The sequence below is a fragment of the Chlamydotis macqueenii genome, chromosome 4 (genome assembly GCF_036417535.1).
Source record: "Chlamydotis macqueenii isolate bChlMac1 chromosome 4, bChlMac1.mat, whole genome shotgun sequence".
Lineage (NCBI taxonomy): Eukaryota > Metazoa > Chordata > Aves > Otidiformes > Otididae > Chlamydotis > Chlamydotis macqueenii.
In genome coordinates this window covers 16591494-16610809 of record NC_141559.1, presented here as the reverse complement: position 1 = coordinate 16610809, position 19316 = coordinate 16591494, and the positions used below count along the sequence as shown (strand labels likewise).

Below are 19316 nucleotides of genomic sequence, written 5' to 3'. Positions count from 1 at the left end.
ATCTCATCCCCGTCCTTTGTGGCAGAAACGCTTCGCATTCAACTTTTGTGCTACTTCTCTCCCACCTCAGCCCATCCCTCACGTTTCCATGGGTGACTGTACAAGCAGTTTGTATGGCCGTCAAGGGGCAAGTCAGGGCTGCTGCTCCCTTGTAAGGCACCCTGCGTTACGCTGGGTGATGATGAGAAACCCTCTTACCACACCAGCCTCACTTGCTTTGCCGTCCCTGAAGTGTGGCAGTGGAAAGTGTCTGGAGGAGCAGAAATGTGATGAGGAATTTCCATGGGGTTTATATCCTACCTACCACCAATGTGTCCTCTTTTTGGGAGCTCTCTGGTTCCCCTCCTTCCTTGCTGTCCCCTTCCCTTTCTTTCCTCCCTGAGTGAGGGACAGCCCGCGGTGCCGCTGGCACCGGCCACGGAGGCTGCGGCCGGCAAGGGTGGGCGGTTGTTGTGCTGACGTTGCTGAGCTGTTCCTTTTGGGGAGCAGTAATTTGGGTCTTTCCTGACTCCTGAGCACTTTTCTCTTGGAAGCCCTAGGGCTGTCGTATCTGTGAGACCTTTTCCCTTGGTTTGATTGAAATTGGACAAGTGGTTGAGAGATGATGGATGGGGCAGGGAAAGGGGACTGGCAGGCAGGCAGAGAGGAGGATAGAGGGAGTGAACGGATAGGCTGTGTTTCCTTCGGAAGTTAGGAAATTTCCTTCGGAAGTCACACTGTCCTGTCATTTATTAATTTTACTTTTTTGTATATATCTTTGCTAGTTATGGAGACAAAAGGATACCACAGCTACCCAGAAGGCTTAGATATGGAGAGACGGTGGGGTCAAGTGTCTCACTCTGTGGAGTATTCTTCTATAGGTGCTGGAGAGCAGGCTGAGGACAGTAACTATATGGAGATCGTAAACGTAAGCTGCACTGCCGGGACTTTTGCCAACAGCACCACTCAAGGAAACAACAAAGAAAAACCTGAGCTACTCTCCTGCCTGCAGCAAGACAGCAGTCAGCCTGGTCTCCTGCCCTCTGACATCAAAACTGAAACGGAGTCGAAGGAGCTGTCGGCGACGGTGGCCGAATCCATGGGTTTATACATGGATTCGATACGAGACGCCGATTACCCCTACGATCAGCAGAACCAGGGGAGCCCGGGAAAGATCTACCAGAACGTGGAGCAGCTGGTGAAGCTCTACAAGGAGAATGGCCATTGCTCTTCCCCCCTCCACAGTGCCAGCAGGCCCTTGAGGTCTCTGATGTCGGACTCTGGGAGCGCGCTGAACGGCGGCGCCATGCACGCTATCGTCAAAAGCCCTATCGTGTGTCCGGAGAAAAGCCCGTCGGGCTGCAGCCCTCAGAACATGGCTTCCTCAGTGTGTAGTCCTGCTGGAGTTAACTCTGTGTCCTCAACTACTGCTAACTTTGGGAACTTTGCCGTGCACAGCCCCATCGGCCAGGGAACCCCTTTGTCACGCTCGCCAAACGTTGAGAACCGGGGCTCGATGTTGCACAGTCCTGCACACGTTAGCAATGTCGGGTCTCCGCTTTCCAGCCCTATAAGTAGCATGAAATCGCCGATTTCTAGTCCTCCCAGTCATTGCAGCGTGAAATCTCCTGTCTCGAGTCCCAGTAACATCACTATGCGGTCTTCTGTGTCCAGTCCCGCGAACCTGAACTCGAGGAGCTCCATTGCCAGCCCTTCCAATGCCAATAACAGGTCCACTCGTTCCAGTCCGGCGGTTAGCACTGTGGGATCCTCCATCTGTAGCCCCATAAACAACTCCCTAGGATTCCCGGCTTCCAGCACGCCGGCAGGACCTAGCAGAAGCCAAGATACCGTTCCCAGTCCTGAAACAAAAGACAAGGGTGCTCAAGAGCTCACGTTTCCCAAGATGGAGGAAATGGAGAGTGCCATCTCCAGCAACAGTCAGATGAACCTCGTTCAGTTCATAAAACCTGAGCCAGATGGTTCATTCGGCAGCGCGTGCGTTGGCGACAGCAGCAAAATAAACTCCGATTCCCCCTTTTCAGTACCAGTGAAGCAAGAGTCGGCCAAGCATCCTTGTTCTGGTGCCTCTTTTAAAGGGAATCAAACAGTAAACCCTTTCCCATTTACAGATGGCTCATATTTTTCTTTTATGGATGACAAAGACTATTACTCTCTTTCTGGGATTTTAGGACCACCTGTTTCTTCGTTTGACGGAAGTTGTGAGGGTAGCGGTTTTCCAAATCCAGGCTTACCTGTGGGAATTAAGCAGGAGCCTGACGATGGCAGCTATTACCAAGAAAACAGTATACCATCCTCTGCCATTGTGGGTGTAAATTCAGGTGGACAGTCGTTTCACTACAGGATCGGTGCCCAGGGCACGATATCTTTGTCGCGGCCAGTTGCTCGAGAGCAGGCGTTTCAGCACTTGAGCTCCTTCCCTCCTGTCAGCACGCTAGTGGAGACGTGGAAGTCGCATTCGGAGTTGGCATCCAGAAGGAGTGATGGGTATCCAGTTCTAGAGTACATTCCAGAAAATGTGTCCAGGTGAGCAGGCAAATTTACTTTATTTATTTTTTTTTTCCCCCTTCCTTCCCTTCTTTTTCTTCTTCCCTTGCATTAAACAAACAAGATGTGAATTAAAAATGGGGACCAGGGCCGTATTTCTCAAGCTGATGCATAATTCTTTGTTTGGATTTCAATTCTTACCATTAGATTTGCTGGTTTCCTGCTGTATTTTACTCTGCCTTTAATAAAAACAAAGTGCTGGCTTTAATATTTAAAAAGAACATATTATATTCTGTTGTTATTAGATTTGAAAGTGTAGCTTTAGTATGTTTATGAGCTCTTACTACTACAAATGTTGTTTTTCCCATAATGAGAGCTTAGTAAAATTGCTCTCATGTGTCCTATAACAGTTATTCTTTCTTAGCTGGTGCTTGAATGTGTTTGTACCTCAGATAAAGTGTTGAGATGAGGATAAGAAAATGATAGTGTTGAAAATAGTTTTTTGCGTGGATTCTTGGTTGTAAGTTTCCACCGGACTTTAACTGGTTAAGTTTAAAAACTGAACCTTACAAGCCTGTGGCAACATATTATTTCTGTATTTTAACTGTAGGAACATTTGGTTTGTATATATAGAAAAATGCCTCCAGAAGGAGGAGGGCTGTTAAAACTTGACGCATTTGAAAGGGATAAATAGATAAACTGATCTCCTCACTTTTGGTGGGAGAGAAATATGCAAGTGTCATTTGAATATATGTTTTGTGGCTGATTCATGGAAGCACGTACTTCTTCAGCAAACAGGTTCATGTATCTCATAAAGGATGCCTGCTTCCATAAACTATCTAGTTTCATGGTCAATATTACAAGTTATTAAGCGCATGTGTGTTGTAGTTCAGCATGACTTGAATTAGAACGGTTACGTAACCTCTTTGTGTGTCAAACAGGCTCACCAAAGGTTTGTGCTGAAGGTCGGCGAAGTAGCCAGTAAAAGAATTTGCGTTTACCTTTCTCAGGTCTTTTATTCTCATCATGAGATACACAGCTGCCCTCAGCGGGTGAAACGCCTACCTCATTCTTGGAGTGGGGTGAAGAGAATGCGTAGTCTTTTCCATATTTCTGTGATGATAAATATTTCTGAAAGTATAGTGCTGCAGTAAAAAACATGATACCTAAAGTAATAGTGCTTTTGAGGAGGGAAAACAGCCTGTCTACTCAGGAGGGAAAAAAAAGACTTTAAATATTTCCATTGTATTCTTAGATCTGTCCAATACCTCGACAATTTCCTTATTTTACAAGCTGTACTTTGCTTTTCTTTGGCCATTTCAAATATGGTCTCTGAAGAATGCACTTTTAAATGTATCTTTCTCAGCTTGAAAGGGCTGTATCCCACCCATCATGCTGAACGTTGCTTGTAGGTGGATATTTGTTATCATGTAGGCTTGGCTTAAAAGGATCAAGGAGGATGAAGTTACTGTTTTCTAGTGATTTTACCTAATGAAATTTTCTTAAATTGTATTTTTTATACAGTGGGGAAGGTTCACCAGGGGAGTGATGGGATGCCTGAAAATAAAGACCCAGTGTTTTACCACCTTTGTGGTTGAGCTCTGTTACTTGGGCAGGTAGCTTCTGCCAGCCATGGGAGCTCTTGCTGGAGTACGTGCTGCTTGTGCTGAGTCAAGGTTGTCACCTCTCGCAGGGAGGAGGCACAATAAACGGGGAAATACTTGTCAGAGCATCGTGGTCATCAACGGTTGTGTTTCCAATGACAAATTTCTCATAAGGCTTTTGAAGGAGTCTTCTGATCTGATGTTAGTCCATGGTGGGCCTTCTCATCTGTTTACCTTTAGGTCAGTAAATGGATAATCTGTGTCATCAGGCCTGATGATGGCACAGGCTTGATAAGCTTTTCTGTCGCCGTTCTCTAAGCTGTTATCTCAGTAAGATATGCAGGTGAGCATAGCTGTGCTTTGCAGGATTGAAGTCCTGAATTTTTTAGCGCTCAGAGCTATTGCTGCATCTGTGGAATTCTCTTTAGGTGATGGAGGTCTGCGGGGTTGCGACACTGCAGGCGTCCTGATGTGTCATCATTCCAAATCTCTTAGCTCCCCCCCATTATTTAACTCAGTGTTGCTCTTCATCTGCTCGGCAGTGGCTTGGTGCTAACAGATGCAGCTGGGGACCTGTGCAAAGCCCTTATGAGTTTGAAGGCAAATTCACGTAGAGGTCATTTTAGCAGTACGGATTTGAATGCGTGGGTGCCTGCTCAAATATTTGTCTGCTGATGAGACGAGTCATAAAGGCTCGACATAGGATGTCACACATGCAAAAACTCACTCTTGCTAATGAACCTTGACTTGATCTTTACCTTTCTTTTCACTTCTGCGCCACGTTCCAGCTAAGACAAAGGAAATCACGCACAAGTTTGTTCATGCTCCAAAGCGTTGTAATAAAACAAGCATAGTTTAAAACCATGCCAGACCCGACATCCCAAGGTGGGTTTCAGCTCTCCCGTGCCAAGATGGTGTGGGGAATACAGAGTCTCTCTTCCTTCATGTTGTCAGAACGGCAGCATCGCACCTCTGGCCTCTGCCTACAAACCAGATCCTTGTTGCTTCCATTTTTTTTTCCTGACATGTCAACCATATGAGGCATCATATATTTTGCAAACTTATCCAGCACGTGATTAACCCTTTAACGTCTATGACCTAAAGTTTCTGGTATTCTAAGTCTTCATGTTTTTTCGGGTATACTTATCCTGCTATACAATTTGCCATAAGGAAAGGGGAAAAAACAGGCTACATGGTTCTCTAAAGCCCACAGATGACCAGCACTGAGTATGTCTTGTTTTGGCAGTGTTATTTTCTGAACTTTGATATCGTGTCCTTTTTAGGCTGCTTCTGACTTGCAGCTTACAAGGTGAAAGGGGGTGGGTGACCAGGAATGAAGATGACTTTTCACACTGAAAGTGAATCTTCAGAATATTACTGTAAAAAAAAATTATCTTTTTTCCTATTGGGATATCACCTTTCTTGAGTCAGTTATACTTGCTGATAGTGTCTGATAAACATAGTTTAGGCATTTTAAATGTCTGGCTACCTTATTGACTGTGCCAGGTACCCGCTGTCAGCTAGAACATTTCTCTTTTTCTCCTTCAGTTACTTTTATTAGACATCCACAGATACTGTTCTTCTTAAGTTAGTTGGTGGGAACTTTCTTTATAACATTGCAGCTTGTGGTGGTTGGGGAGAGAGAGCCTCTTAAGCAAAAGCAGGTTCCTTTATTCCCTTTTAAATGTTTTTCTTCTGCTGATATGCATGCAGAACATGTCTTTCTCTCTGAAAGATTTTTACATGTTTAATTTTTAATAGAGGGTGAATCATACCTGTCTGTCTGTGTGTATAATCCCCCCTCCATGACTGACATTTCTAAGAAAGAATGGTTTCTAAACTGAATAATAGCAAAGTGGGCTTGAAAAAGAAGGTATGTATGATTGCGTGGTGTCGTTGATGAGAACCTACACTAAGAATCCAGCTAAGATTTCACTTTAAGGTGATTGTTCATGTGAATCAGGGTGCCAGCCTAAGCCTTATGATCGTGCAAATTATGCAATTTTCAAAATGGCCTGGGAAAATGTCACAGTTGCTTGAAACAACAGTAAAAAATGAGAAGGATGACCTTTCTGCTGTGTTAGCTCTTACTAAAGCTTCTTCTGCAAACGTGTCTTTCCCCTCCCATTTCTGTATTAACTCGTGTACGTGCACATGCGTATCGCTTTTCTCGTCGGTTGTGGTGGAAACAAAGGACTGGGACTCCTACTGTAGTTCACTCCTGGCAGTTCTACTGGTGTAATCCAGTGTGGGACAAATTCATAAAGTTTGATGTGTTGTTATTTTAAAAAAGTTTACTTTTTAACATAAATTGCATGTTTATCAATAATTATGTTTCAGTAGTTGTCGTTCAGACAAGGAGATTTATTTTCAAAACCGTGTTTCATGGTATTTCAGAGTCTATGTCTGTTGAAAGGAGTTGAAAGGCTTTCATTAACTTCTTAGGGTTTATGGTCAAATCCTTGATCAAGCATTGACAGTATTTTAGGGACTTCTTATACTTCTCTGTTCCTGAGCCATTCACATGGATGAGCATTTTCTTTTTTCATAGACCATAATTGTAGCAGTCCCTGAAAAGCCCAACCCAACCCAAAACAAAGAAACAACCCAACCCAAAACAAAGAAACAACCCAACAACATGATCTTCATTTACGTGTAACCTTCGCTGACTTGAATGGATGATTCTGGTTAAAATCTGATTTCAGGCTATTGCAAGTATTTTTGTAAATAAACCTTTATGTTAAATATTATCTAGAATAGTGACTTACCAGAATTATACCTGCCAGAGAGATAAAGGTCTGGTAAATATTATTTTTAGAATTTATGAATGGCCTTGACTTCTGTTTGTTTGCTGATGGACTTTATGGGAAAAAGACCGAGCTGTTAAAGTATTCTCCATGCTTGGCATGGCTGTTTTCCCCTTTAGCTTACAGCAATTTTACTGTGCAAACTTTTTTTCACCAATGATTCTCTCATATTGTGGACTGTAGCCTTAATTTTTTTTTTTTTTTTCCCTGAATTGAAAAGTTTTACTTGGTTTTGTAGGTCCTTGTATAATTTTGTGTAACTTTTAACAGCTCTGGGTATAATCTTGATACAACAGAGACCTCTACATACATAAGTCTTTATTTCTCACTAAAGAAGTCAGAAGTCTGTATTACTATGTCAGGCCAGGAGGTCTAAAGGTTCTCCTTAGCATACCAGCATGCATTTAACAGCCTCGTACTTTCTACAGGTGCTTTTTTTTGTTGTTGTTGTTTTGCTCTTTTTATTGAGGAGTTCAAATCTGTATAAAGTATCTTTTGAAATTTGTGACTGCTAATGATACCTTATTTTCCCTTACAATGATACATATCAGTTGACTCCTGTGCTGCGGCAGGGAGAAGTCCATGTTGCAGGGAAACTGTTCTCCACAAGTGGGAGGATCTTCCAAATCTGGGGAAATACGAGGTCCGTTGTCAATCTGTGTGCCAGTACCTAGGGGTTGTTTGTTTCTTTGTGCGTGGCGATTGGTAACACTATGTATTGCCTGCACATTTCCGTTGACAGTTGACACCGATAAACTTTGCAATACTTGGCTGTTGGAAATCAGTTTGCCATAGTTTATTCTGATAATAGTTAATAATTGTTTCCTAGCTTTTCTGTCACTTTTGGTGGTATGGAATCTGAGTATGATATCTTCTTTTGAGCATTTTCTGAAAAAGGGGAAGGTGTGATCACCTTCATGTGCAGATCTCAGCAAGCAGAAGAAATTTTCATTGTCAGGATTCTGACAATATGGATCAGTTCATTTTAATGAGGACTGGAAGACACTGATGTCCGAAATACATGCTGTATAAAAGCGTTACTGTCCTATTTTATGGGATGTGGGTTGCAGTTGTGCAGGTCAGCGTGTGTAGGGATTGCTGTAGCAGTGTCAGGACTCGTGCAGTACTCGTGTTGTCTGCAGAGGGAGTAGATTGGTAAGTTGTGATTCGGTAACTTGTCCTTACTCAACCAACACTTACCATTAGTGGAACTTAACCCTGCTGTGAAGCGCTCTGCCTAACTGAACCAGATTTCTAGATATTGGTGCTTTGGTGAAGGCAGGCTTGAGTAGCGGTTGCTGTTGGGTGCCATTCGTAGCTGAACTTCACGTTTGCCGTCGTGAAGTTTACTGTTGGGCCATGCCTTGTCTGGTCCCACTCTTGGTTTTGCCCTCTGTTTGGGCATGTTGTATGTGAGAGCCATGTTGGGTTCCTGGTGCAGTTCACTCTGAAGCTCTAACTGCCAACAAGTCAGTGCAGCGTGGTGAGCGATGTGGGTGCAGGAGCAAACTGAAGGGATGGAAAGGGAAAGGAGCCTGTGATGTGTCCTAAGTGTGCGTTTCTGCTAAAAGATAAGGCGTTGTTGAGCCATCCTCTCGGCACTTGTATTTTCAGGGTGTGTTTTTAAAAGGCAGTTTCTGTTTTTTTAACTCTATGTACTGTATCTTAAATAGAGTTGTAGGAGCTGGAATTAATAATAGACTGATTTCGACCAAAACTTCTTGGAGGACAGTGGAGTGCTCTCAGAGGTCAGAAGGTACCACAGTTTAGGATGAATATAGCACCATAACTTGTTCTCTGGCCAATGTGTCATACAGTATGGCTGTGTAAGAGTGATAAAAGTGGTCCGATGAGGAAACTAAAAAGAGTATGTGAAAAACAGGTATTAAATATGTCTAAGTTTAGTACTTTTAATCAGTTTTCACATGCAGCTGGTTGCTACCCAGTGCTTGGTGCTCAGTACATGAATTACGTTACTTCAGCTGCAGTCTCCCCTGAGTAAGAGAGATCTGTGGAGACAAAAAACAAGGAGTATTTCCATTGTGTGCAGTTGCCCGAGCCCTTGCAGCATTTTTGGGCACGTTTGAATGCACCCTAAATAGGCCCTGACATGATTTGACCCCTCGCTGCCCCACTACCGTGAGCTGCAGGGAAAGGTCACCGTCGGTGGAGTCCTCGCCACAGCCCTCTCCTGCTGGGGTCACCTTGGTTTTGCTGCTGGAGGAGACAGGCTGACCTTGGAGGAAGGCGTATTTTTTCGATGGACGCTGCAGGGGGGAAGGGATCATAGATCAGGAAGGCCCTGTTGATCTGTGCCAGCAGTTCCCGACGGAGCCTGCTCCGGTACCGCCGCTGGCAAGAGCGACAGCAGCAGCTCTTGGCTCTGCTCCGGGCCGTGCATGTGCTTGGGAGGAGGTTTTCCCTTCTCACGCTTGGATGCGGGGTGCGTGCGCATCCTCGGTAAAATGCATCCTGCTGCTCAGGAGCCTTGGAGTTTTGCAAAACCTTGAGAGTTGATTTGCTTTCAGGACAAAGTTTTCAAAGAAACTGTTTCTTTAAATGGGAAGCTTTGACCTTGTTTGGTTGGTTTGTTGGGTTTTGTTTTGTTTTGGGTTTTGGTTTTTTTTAATTTAATTTTATTTTTTTGCAACTGAGATTTATTGACGTGGTTTACCAGAGCTTAACAGTGTATTTTCTGAAAGAATGTGATCTGGGTGGTTGTCTTTCTCTGCTTTACTGAAATCAATGCTGAAGGATTTAAAACAAACAAAAAAACAACCAACCAACGAAACAACCCCAAGCCTCCAGAAAACCCCCCAAACCAAACAAACAGGAAAAAAAAAAAAACAAACCAGAAAACCAAAACCATGCTGTTGATGATTCTGCATTCTTAAAAGGATCCGTAACTTTGATTGTATCTGTTCAGTATGTGAACAAATCTTCTGCAAGGCACTGTTTCTTTACTGAGTTGTGTTATAGCAGAAGTTCCCAGATTGTTGGTAGGTCACAAGAAAATAACTTGAAGTAGAATTTTATTTCTTTATCTTAAACTGTGAATTAAGCTTCTGCAGTTACATTAGAATGTGTTGTTAGCTTGTTGCTAAGTTAAATTTCTGTAAATCTGCAATCTCTAAGCTGCGCATTTGCTGCATGAAAAAATGATAACTTAAATTTCATATTTGTAGGTGGGGTAACTTAGGGTTAATTTGTATTAAGGTATTTCTTTAAAAGAAAAAAAGTAAACTTTGGTTGGAACATCTGAGCAGAAACAGAATCCAGTATTTGTGGATAATAATTAAAATGGGTTATAGGAATTTGTACGCTCTCCTAAGATGCATGAGTACGCTGCTGATTGTGGTTAGTGATAATTAATAATAGATCAAAGAGTTACACCCCTGGGGTTAAAAAGCAAATTTCAGACTAATTGCTGAATGTTTCTGACAATTTTTCTATCACTTCACTCATTTCCATTCTGTCTTCTAAACAATACTTTCTGCTTGTGTCTGGAGGTGAATCAATTTTTTGAATGGGCTTCCAGACTAAAATGTGGTCTGGGCACATGAATTTTTTCTATTTTGATCTTCTTTCCTTGTCTACTTTCAAGAGGTGCTATCCCAAGTTTCTAAATGTGGTGGCTTTATAAACCAGTTCCCTAGCAGTTAGGTTTCTGAAAAAGAGTTTTAAAAAATCTTCCATCTTTAACAATGTTTTCTGATTCTTTTGGATTTTGGAGAATATCTTACTTCCATTTCTCTGTGTGTTTATGACCATTTCAGGTTCGTATTCAGTCTTACGTCTACAAAATAAACATGTGTTTTAGAGGTTAGCTTTGGGCAGTGTACTCTTTCAGTGGTCTGAGAGTTTTTAATCACTGGTCAGAAGACTGAATCTGTTTGTTTGCCAGGTCTTCTGTACCTGCCTGGAAGGGTCACATGGAGGGTGCACAAAAACTGTCCCCATCTTGGCTTGGGAGTCCCCCAAGGAGACTGGAGATGCTCTCTAGGCAAAGCAGCATTCTGTTCACGTAATTTTTAAATTGGGCTTTGCTTCTTGAGGGCAGATTCAGGCCCTCAAGAAGAAGGAGCAGCCGCTGAGTTTCGCTGGTGAGACCGGCCTGAAGTGTCGTGTTGCCGCGCTGTGGCAGGCAGCCTGTGCACCCCCGCGAGCTTGCGCAAGGCGGCCGCGTCGTGTACCCGTGTGAATGCGTCACCCAACGTGTCCTCACCGAGACCTGTGCTCTCCGAGTCCTTTGGAAACCTGGTTTCGCAACCGGCGAGCCCTGGTTTACTCTGGCAATGTCTCACCTTGAAAAATCAATAGTGTTTGTATCTATAGCTCTTAAGTTAGTACTGCTAGTGGTGAGAGAGTGGGGAAGGGGCTCTTTTGCGGGTGATTCGCCATATTCCTCGTTCAAACATGGGCCCTTGTCTGACCGAAGTAAGGCTGGAGGTGGGACTTGGTCTCCTAGTTGGGTTTCGTGTCCCTGGCCTCAGACTAGGAGCAGGAAAGGGTTGGCTTCTGGAAGGGTGCCTTAAGGTCGAGGCATGGAGACAGCAACCTTTGCTTTCCCTCAGGAGGCTTGAGTTCGGATGTGAGCTGCTCCACAAGGTCGGAGATCTCGCTTTTAGCACTGCTGAAAGCTTGTCTCCAGAAACCTGTCAGGCACTTCAGCGTTTTTGAAGAGTGAAGTGCCAGGGACCTTGCAAATGAAGGTGGGTGGGAAATTTGCACTGTTTCCAGGCAGACTATCTGAGCTGTCAGCTTCATTATTTTAAACTAAATTAAATTTGTGCTAGAGAGTGCAGTGTGTTAGAGCAGTTAGGGAGTTCTTCCTCTAATGGTAGCTTCAGATGTACTTTGCCAGATCTAACTTTGTTAACTTCAAAACTTGTTTGGATTAATTAAAAAAAAAAAAAAAAAAAAAACCAACAAAAACATTGCACGGGTGTTGACCCTAGGATATGTGGAAACTTTCTGGAAAAATTAAAGGGTGCCACTTGAAGACAATATAGTATTATGTTTGCCTTGTCTAAGGATCAAGGTCCTTTTTTTTTTTTTTATTATTAGTACTGTTTAGTAGAAAATAAACACACATCATCAGTTCTGGCCCATCGGTCAAAGGATGCACGCTTCTGGTCCGTCGCAGGTGTCGCTTTCCCTAACTGGCAAGAGGTCTTGTCCCAGGGTTGGGCACAGTCCTTTGTGACATGCGTGTCCACATCCGTACATTTGAGCAGTAAACCTGCTCTCCGAAGCTGTGTGCGGCAGGGCGGGGGGGTCCCGAGCCTGGCGGGGAGAGGACGGGGTGTGCTGGTGCGATTCCCCCATTTCTTGGGGATTGCCCTCCAGCTGGTAACCTGTTCCCTTGGCTTTAGGGTGCCACCATGTTTTGGTTTTGTCATTTTTGTTTTATATTTGTTTGTTTTTGAGCACTAAGTCTTTCTGAAGTTAATAATTAAAAACAAATATTGACCAATAAACATTCCTTAAGGATTAGGAGTTACTGAACGTGACTGCCTTGTCAAAATTCTGCACTGAACCTTTGTCACAGCCCGCCTCACTGTAAAATGCATCAAATAAAACCACATTGCTGCAGAATGAGCTCTATAAACCCTGTACGGCTTTACCCTGCTCCTCCTTCACATACACGGCGGCAAAACAGAATAATTCCAGCCGATCCGATTAGGATTTTTACATCCTTGTTTTAATCCGAATCCGTGTAAACTGAGCGGGAAGAAGAACAAAGTGGGGCGGTCAGACGTGTCAGCTTCTACTCAGCGTATGGAAGTAAATATTGGAAGTGGTCCAGAGCTTTATGGCTGCTGCCAACTAATGACATAAGATAATGTTGCAGTGAAACAATGCTCTTGATTTGCGCTTGTTTCCCAACTAACCTTTCTGATTCTCAAGGCTGCTTGGAATTGGTGTTTTTGAAGCTTTGGCAGCAACGAGGAGATTAGACATTGAAAATTTTGACTGATTAAATACACAGTAATGACAACTTCAAACTGCCTGTGCAGATAATGAGATAAAGGACTGTTACTCGTTTTGTATTAAATCCATTTGGTGGAATAAGCAAGGAGGACGAGTGTTTTGGATGGATATGTTATTTTAAAAAGGGAAAAAAAATCAGAGGAGCTAACTTGCATAGAAATACAAGTGAAAAGAGTGAGTTGTTGATGTACTTTTTTTTTTTTTTTTTTCTCCTGAGATCAAAACTGCAGCCATTGTGGGTCTGCCGATTGCCCTACATTTCTTTCCTAACATAAACAAGAGTTAGCTGTGTGCAGAAGGCTACTAACAAACTTGCTGAGTTTATGTTGGCGTTCTTATTTGGCTCAGAGATGCGCTTTTGAAGTGAATCTTCCAGTTGCCCCCATCTTCTGTGCTGTGGTTCGCGACATGGGGCAGTTGAGGAGTGGAAAACCGGACACTTCGTAGGCAGCAGCGAATGAAAACGGCACTCAGGGAACTGCCTAAGGCGGTCCAGCCTCTTCTGTCCACTGTTTGCAGATATTCTCATGTTTATTATAATACTAATCTGTAAAGGAAACACAATTGTTTTGATCATAGGTAGCTGCATTAAGTATTTACAAGCAGCTGTAACTTAAGCAAACTAATTTAACAACTTAGAATTGTCATTTCACGAAAAAACCCACTTTGTGGATCAATAAATTTTTGTAAAGTGAACCTATTGATTTGCTGCTAATTATATCTTCCGGATGTCTGATAAATTAATTTTAGCTGAGTTGAATAGGTGATGTATTAGTGGCTTGTAAAAGACTTAGAGCCATTAAGTCTGTTTGTAAAATAAATATAGGAAAGAAGGAGCTATAAGCCTATCTCAACTTCTAGCGAGTCAGCACTGTAATACCAGGATTCAGATGAGTTTTGAGCTCATTCACGAACTTAAGAGGAGCTTTGTGTTTTTCTTGTTTTCACGGCCTCTGTGCTGTGATGAACACGATACTCCATGTCCTCCTCCATTGCTCTGCGTCCTTCCACCTGCGTTAGCCCTTTCTATGATCTCAAGATGCTTTAGTTTCTGCTTGCTTCAGCACAAACACCTGATATTGTGCTTATTAAAAGGAAGTCTTACTTAAGGTTGTAGCAAGGTCCGCGAAGCTGACTCTGGTGCGGCACAGAAGCTGGGTCCTCTGTCTGCCAGGCTGATGTTCAAAGCTGGCGTCCTTCAAAGTGTGAGGAGATGGCAGCCCCAGCCGTGCTTTTGGGTGGTAGCGCTGGTGGGGGTCAGTGGGTGTTCCTGGGGACTTCTTTACGCCAATGCCGGCAGCACGAAAGTTGATAGCGCTTTCCAAATTCTGCTCAGCGTACCTGAGGCTTTGAGGTTGCGCTGGGTCTGACTCCATAGGAAGACTCCATAAGAAGTATATTGGCTTTCTTTCATCGTGTGGCGTACCCCAAACTCAGGGGTGGTATTGATGTTGGCATGACTTAAATCAGTAAGTCAATAGAAATGAATACAGTTTTCATGCTGAGAAAAAAAATATTCAGGACCAACTAGGAATGAGCTTGAGGTGAGGGATGCAGAAGAATAAGAAATATGATTTAATGAAAAAGAAGAGGAGGATTGTAGGAGCAAAGAAAATAGCAGGTATTGGCACAAGAGGATGTAAGCTTAATATAGTGCACCAGATCCTAGGAAAACTTGTGGTTTTGTCTGACATGACTAAAAATTGAGAATATTCAACATCTCATCAGTTAGGTTTACAAGAAATAGCTTTGACTGATTTTTATAGATCTATTTCATGGAATCAGTTTGAAACACAGTGGTAAATACAGAAATATTTCCCATTTACTGTTTTTGGTACAATCTAGCCTTTGTCTGATGTTTCACATGAGCAGATTAAGGTACTGTGTACCTCTGTACTAGGCACGAGAGTTGATAATGTAATTTGTTAAATTATCTGCTGTTCAGAGGACAGAAATGTAAAAATCATCTGCCATTTGTAGAATACTTTGCATTTCTGTTGTGGCTTTTTTTTTTTTTAAATTAAGTGTATGCAAAACCAAGCAAAGGAGCAGGACTCTTCGTTTGTCTCTGTTACTTTGTCTGCGCTGCCTGCAACGTCCAAATTACCTGTGCTGTCACAAGTCCCGCAAATGTAAACTAACTACATATCCAACTCTTAATCATGTTTCTATGTTACATCAGGTCTGTGGATTAGGAAAGTGAGATGTCAAGAGTAAATTTAGGTTGGGGCTTCTCTGCCAAAGCCTCAATGCTCTGACCAGTAGCTTAGTATGAATTAGTCTGTTTCTTTAAAGGCTTGAAGTAAATATTGAGTAGGGTTTCCTAGCAACATTTGTAAGGTTAAGTAAAAATCAGATTTGCCAGGTATTGCTTCCAGAGCACGCTAGTCTTTCTGTTTCAAAATAGAAAATCTTCAAAATGTATGCTTTTGATCCATCATCTGTAGTATTAAATGCTCTGCAGAATGTGGTAGTATTGTAAATAAATAATTTTAGAGTCATATGTCAAAGGACAAGTCAGCTGAAATAGCGTTCTTTCTTTGGGCCAGTTTTTCTTTTGCTGTGTATTTCTGCTGTGCCTAAACTAATGCAAACTAACCTTACTTGACTCCTGCAAGCATTAGCTATGTATATGTGTATAAATATAAAAAATACAACAAAAATAAAGACAATAATTATCATCCACTGTTTAGGCCTGCTGAAAAAGTTCTTATTTAGTGTTGTTTTTGTCAAAGTAAACAGAGAAATGATGTGCGTGTCCGAACTGGTCTCTGGGTCTGAGGTGCAGGCGGTCGAATCTCTTACAGAAGTCTTGGTTTTAATTCAGCTTTGATTTGTAGTGACGGGAGAGAAGAGCAGCGTGAACACTTCCGACGGTGACATAAAAGTAGAGGATTCATATTCTTTCAGCCTGTTAGGTAAATTGCATGCAAGGGTCTCCACAGGTGCTTTGAATGAGGTATGTGTACCTGTTTCGGGTGGGACGGTTTTCTCTTGAGAAACATGGAAGGCTGGAATTTAGGTTAGCCCAGGACAGATAGATCGAGAGTGGAGGGGAGCAAGGAATGGAAAAATTTGGTTGGCTGCTTCCAGTCCTAAGTTTTTAGGTCTATAAATAGAGTCTATCAGAATATTTCTAGTTAGTTCTGGGGAAAGTCAGCTGCTGTGCTGGGGATTGGCTGTGCTCCCAGAATGAGGAGGGGAAGGGAAAAAAAAAAATTATGATACGAGGCCTATTGAAAATCTAGCAACTGACACCAGTGAAATCAAGAAATAGGAAGATCCTGTATTGGGCTTCAGTTTATTTTTCTGCAGCCTGTGTCAGTGCTGGATATTCTGCAGAGCGATTCTCTTTGTAGCCCGTATCGGCTTCCAGGTTAACCGAGTGCAGGAGGTAGGTCCACACGCAGCACCTGGCAGGGTTCATCGTTTGAAAGCCAAGACTAAAGCCTGGTATTGGGAAGGAGTATGGAAGTAGAAGGAAGCGGCACGTTATCCTCATTCGTGGCTAGCCTGGACGGCCTGCCCTCTCTCTGGGTTAGATGCATTGTATAAAGGGAAATGGAGAAATGAAAACAAAAGCTGAATTTTGAGCTAATAAGATTTAAGTTATGTTGTAAGATGTGAATTTTTAAAATAAAAATAAAAAAGTCTTGCTGATAATTTAATATGTGAGCTAGTTGAAATATATTATGATACCAGAAATAGACGTTTAAGGGAGTCATGATGAGCTTTGCAAACAGTTAAGATGCTTTCTAGGAAATATAAATTATATACTTGAAAAATATTCTGAATTGGGGTTTAAACGCAATGTACAAGTAGAGTGTAAATAGCTAGTAAGTTGAAAAATTATAATATTTTTAGAAGGTTCTTACCATTACGGGGTTGCCCAGTGAGATGGTGGATGCCCCATCCCTGGAAACATTCAAGGCGAGGTTGGATGGGGGTCTGAGCAACCTGATCTGGTTGGCAATGTCCCTGCTTCTTGCAGAGAGGTTGGACTAGATGGCCTTTAAAGATCCCTTCCAACCCTAACCATTCTGTGATTCTAAAACTCCCTCTCCCTCAACATAACCACAGAAGGATGATCCTTCATACTGTAGGTGGAAAAAGTAGCTTTGGTCAAATGAATAGCTTTATGCAGGTAAGCCGAACTAGACTACTCAGATGAGTGTTTATTCACACGTTAGAGTTCATGTGAGCTGAATTTATCTGAGCAGTAAATGAGATTTTTCAGTGCTGAACTAATCCCAGAAAAATACGTGCTCGTGTCGAAAATAAGTGTTTATGACGACTGTTTTGTTGCTCAGGCTTTGCTGGCCACTTATTTTTTCATTTGTCATTTTTCAGATATTGGGAAAAGTGGTTATATTGAACATTTATAGGAGGAGGAAAAGGGATGGCGCAGTGTCACTGCTTCTCAGTGGTGCTGGATGCCTTTCAACGTACCTCAGTGTCACGTACCAGTAAGGTGCTTACTTGCTGCTTCTAGATTTCCGTAAACACTAGATAAAAAGGTCACACCAGTGTTAACTTTTTTTGGAGGGAGGTTGCCTTTTAAAAAATAAATTTAATAACTTTTGTTTGTGTTTATAATAAACCATGAAACTTGAAAGGCATTTTTAATGTTATTGCATGAGTAGGTGCTTCAGTTTCTCTGTATTAGTTGGAATAAAATCTCGCACTGATTTCTTCAGCTGTCCTGTTAAACTTTTTTGATTATTTAAATATCAATAACAGTAGCAACATTTTAGACATTCTTGAGTGACTTTAAATGGGCAAGTATAGGTAAAATTTTCTTCAATGTTCAGCAAAAGGCAAGTGTTTTGGTTTTGAGGAAATTATGTTAAGAAATACTTTGTTATTGACAGTTTTTGAAGAAAAGAACTAATATTTTCTCTTGTAATGATGTGGGAAAAGAGCTCCTTAAAATAAAAAAAATAAAAAATTGTTGCTGTTTGAGTTAAGAAGGATGTCAGGCAGTTGAAATCTGCCCTCATGAGAATGGATGACAATTCCCACTCACTGACCGCGGGGCTGGTATTTCACTGGGCGTTGCACCAGAGAATGGCTATAGGAATTAACACTCTAATTTGTTGTGACTCTTTGTATTGCCTTGAAAAAATGCTGAGGAACAGCTCATCAGTGGAGGGAGGAGGGGAAAATCAACCTATGTATGGCCAAGGTAGATTTAACTTGGAATAGTGCACTGAATTTGAAAAAAAAAAAAACCAAAAAAAAACCCAACCCTACCAATATCAGCTCTCTGTGTTGGAAAGGCTCCAGGAATCTTTCAGCTTACAAGTCCATTTGTCTAAACCTGAGAAATTGGAAACAGAAGATAAACAACTTATTAATATTTTATTTCTTTTTCAGATAATTTTCTGTCATGTATTTGGAAACATGACTGAAATATTGGTCTCGTTTGAGGAAGCAGCTTGAAAATTCACGTTAACTATTCGTTGTGCCACTTGTTAATTTAGATTATGCAAACCAATGTGATAAACTGATCTTGAGTGAGATCAGATTAGAGTTCTAAAATGATGCTTTTATGTGGGTCTGATGACAGCGGATGTTTTAGCTTCTCTCCAGAGCAGTACATTTAAGATGTGTGTTATGTACCCCAAAAAAAACCCCAGACCAAACCCCAACTCCCCAAAAAACCTCAAATCATCTCTGGATTTAACGGTGGTTTATAATCCCCATTTTCTGAAATAGCATTTGCTTCAGGTTTTAGAAGCAGACAGAATTGCATCTGTAGATGGAGGATTTGATCTCACATTGGTTAGAGTCCTGACGGCTTCTCCTGACACGTTGCTTGACGCATGGTCTGGCAGCAAGGCTCCTGCACGGAGCTTTATATTTGCTCTGGTGGCCCCATTAAAATCAGTGGGACTGGCCGTATAGAAAGGCTTTGCTTGAGGCACTGCAGGTTGAAAGTTCTGATGTTGCTAACTTACATCGACTGTTTTATATTATGCTTTCTTTTTCCCCGAGTTGTTCTGGCACTTTGGTTCTTGTCATGCACAGCATGCATTTTTTCACACTTCCAATCCCTGACTGTGATGGCTTGAATCCTTCATTATTTTGTGATTAATTGTAGAGATACAAACATTATCAAATCAAAATCCCCGAAAGGCCTCTTTTAAAGGTTCTGCCTAGCTTTTTGATTTAGCTGCCCCACAAATTACTTATCTGGTGGCTGTGTGGTTTTTAACATCCTGCTAAATTTGGAACGAGTCCATGAAATACTTTCTGCAATATCTGGGGAATAGAAAAAGCTTGATAAGTTATTTCGTCCATGGCTTGGGTCAAGCCTTTCAAGAGACAGCAGTGCTGAGTGTTGAAACCATTAAGCACGAATCAGTGGGTGTGCAGGATCATGGCTTCTATTGTCAGTTATTGTATTAAGGTGTTCAGTGCA

General features: G+C 42.1%; 1 protein-coding gene across 3 annotated transcripts in view; it reads left to right on the top strand.

Moving 5' to 3' along the window:
- The window catches only part of NR3C2 (nuclear receptor subfamily 3 group C member 2), a 214496-nt gene that overhangs the window by 4124 nt on the left and 191056 nt on the right, over positions 1 to 19316 (top strand). For all 3 annotated transcript variants that reach the window (XM_086746351.1, XM_086746352.1, XM_086746350.1), the window contains exon 2: positions 765 to 2526. In XM_086746351.1, the coding sequence (XP_086602477.1) occupies positions 767 to 2526 (1760 nt within the window). In that variant the 5' untranslated portion in view covers positions 765 to 766. The remainder of the gene's footprint in view (positions 1 to 764; positions 2527 to 19316) is intronic.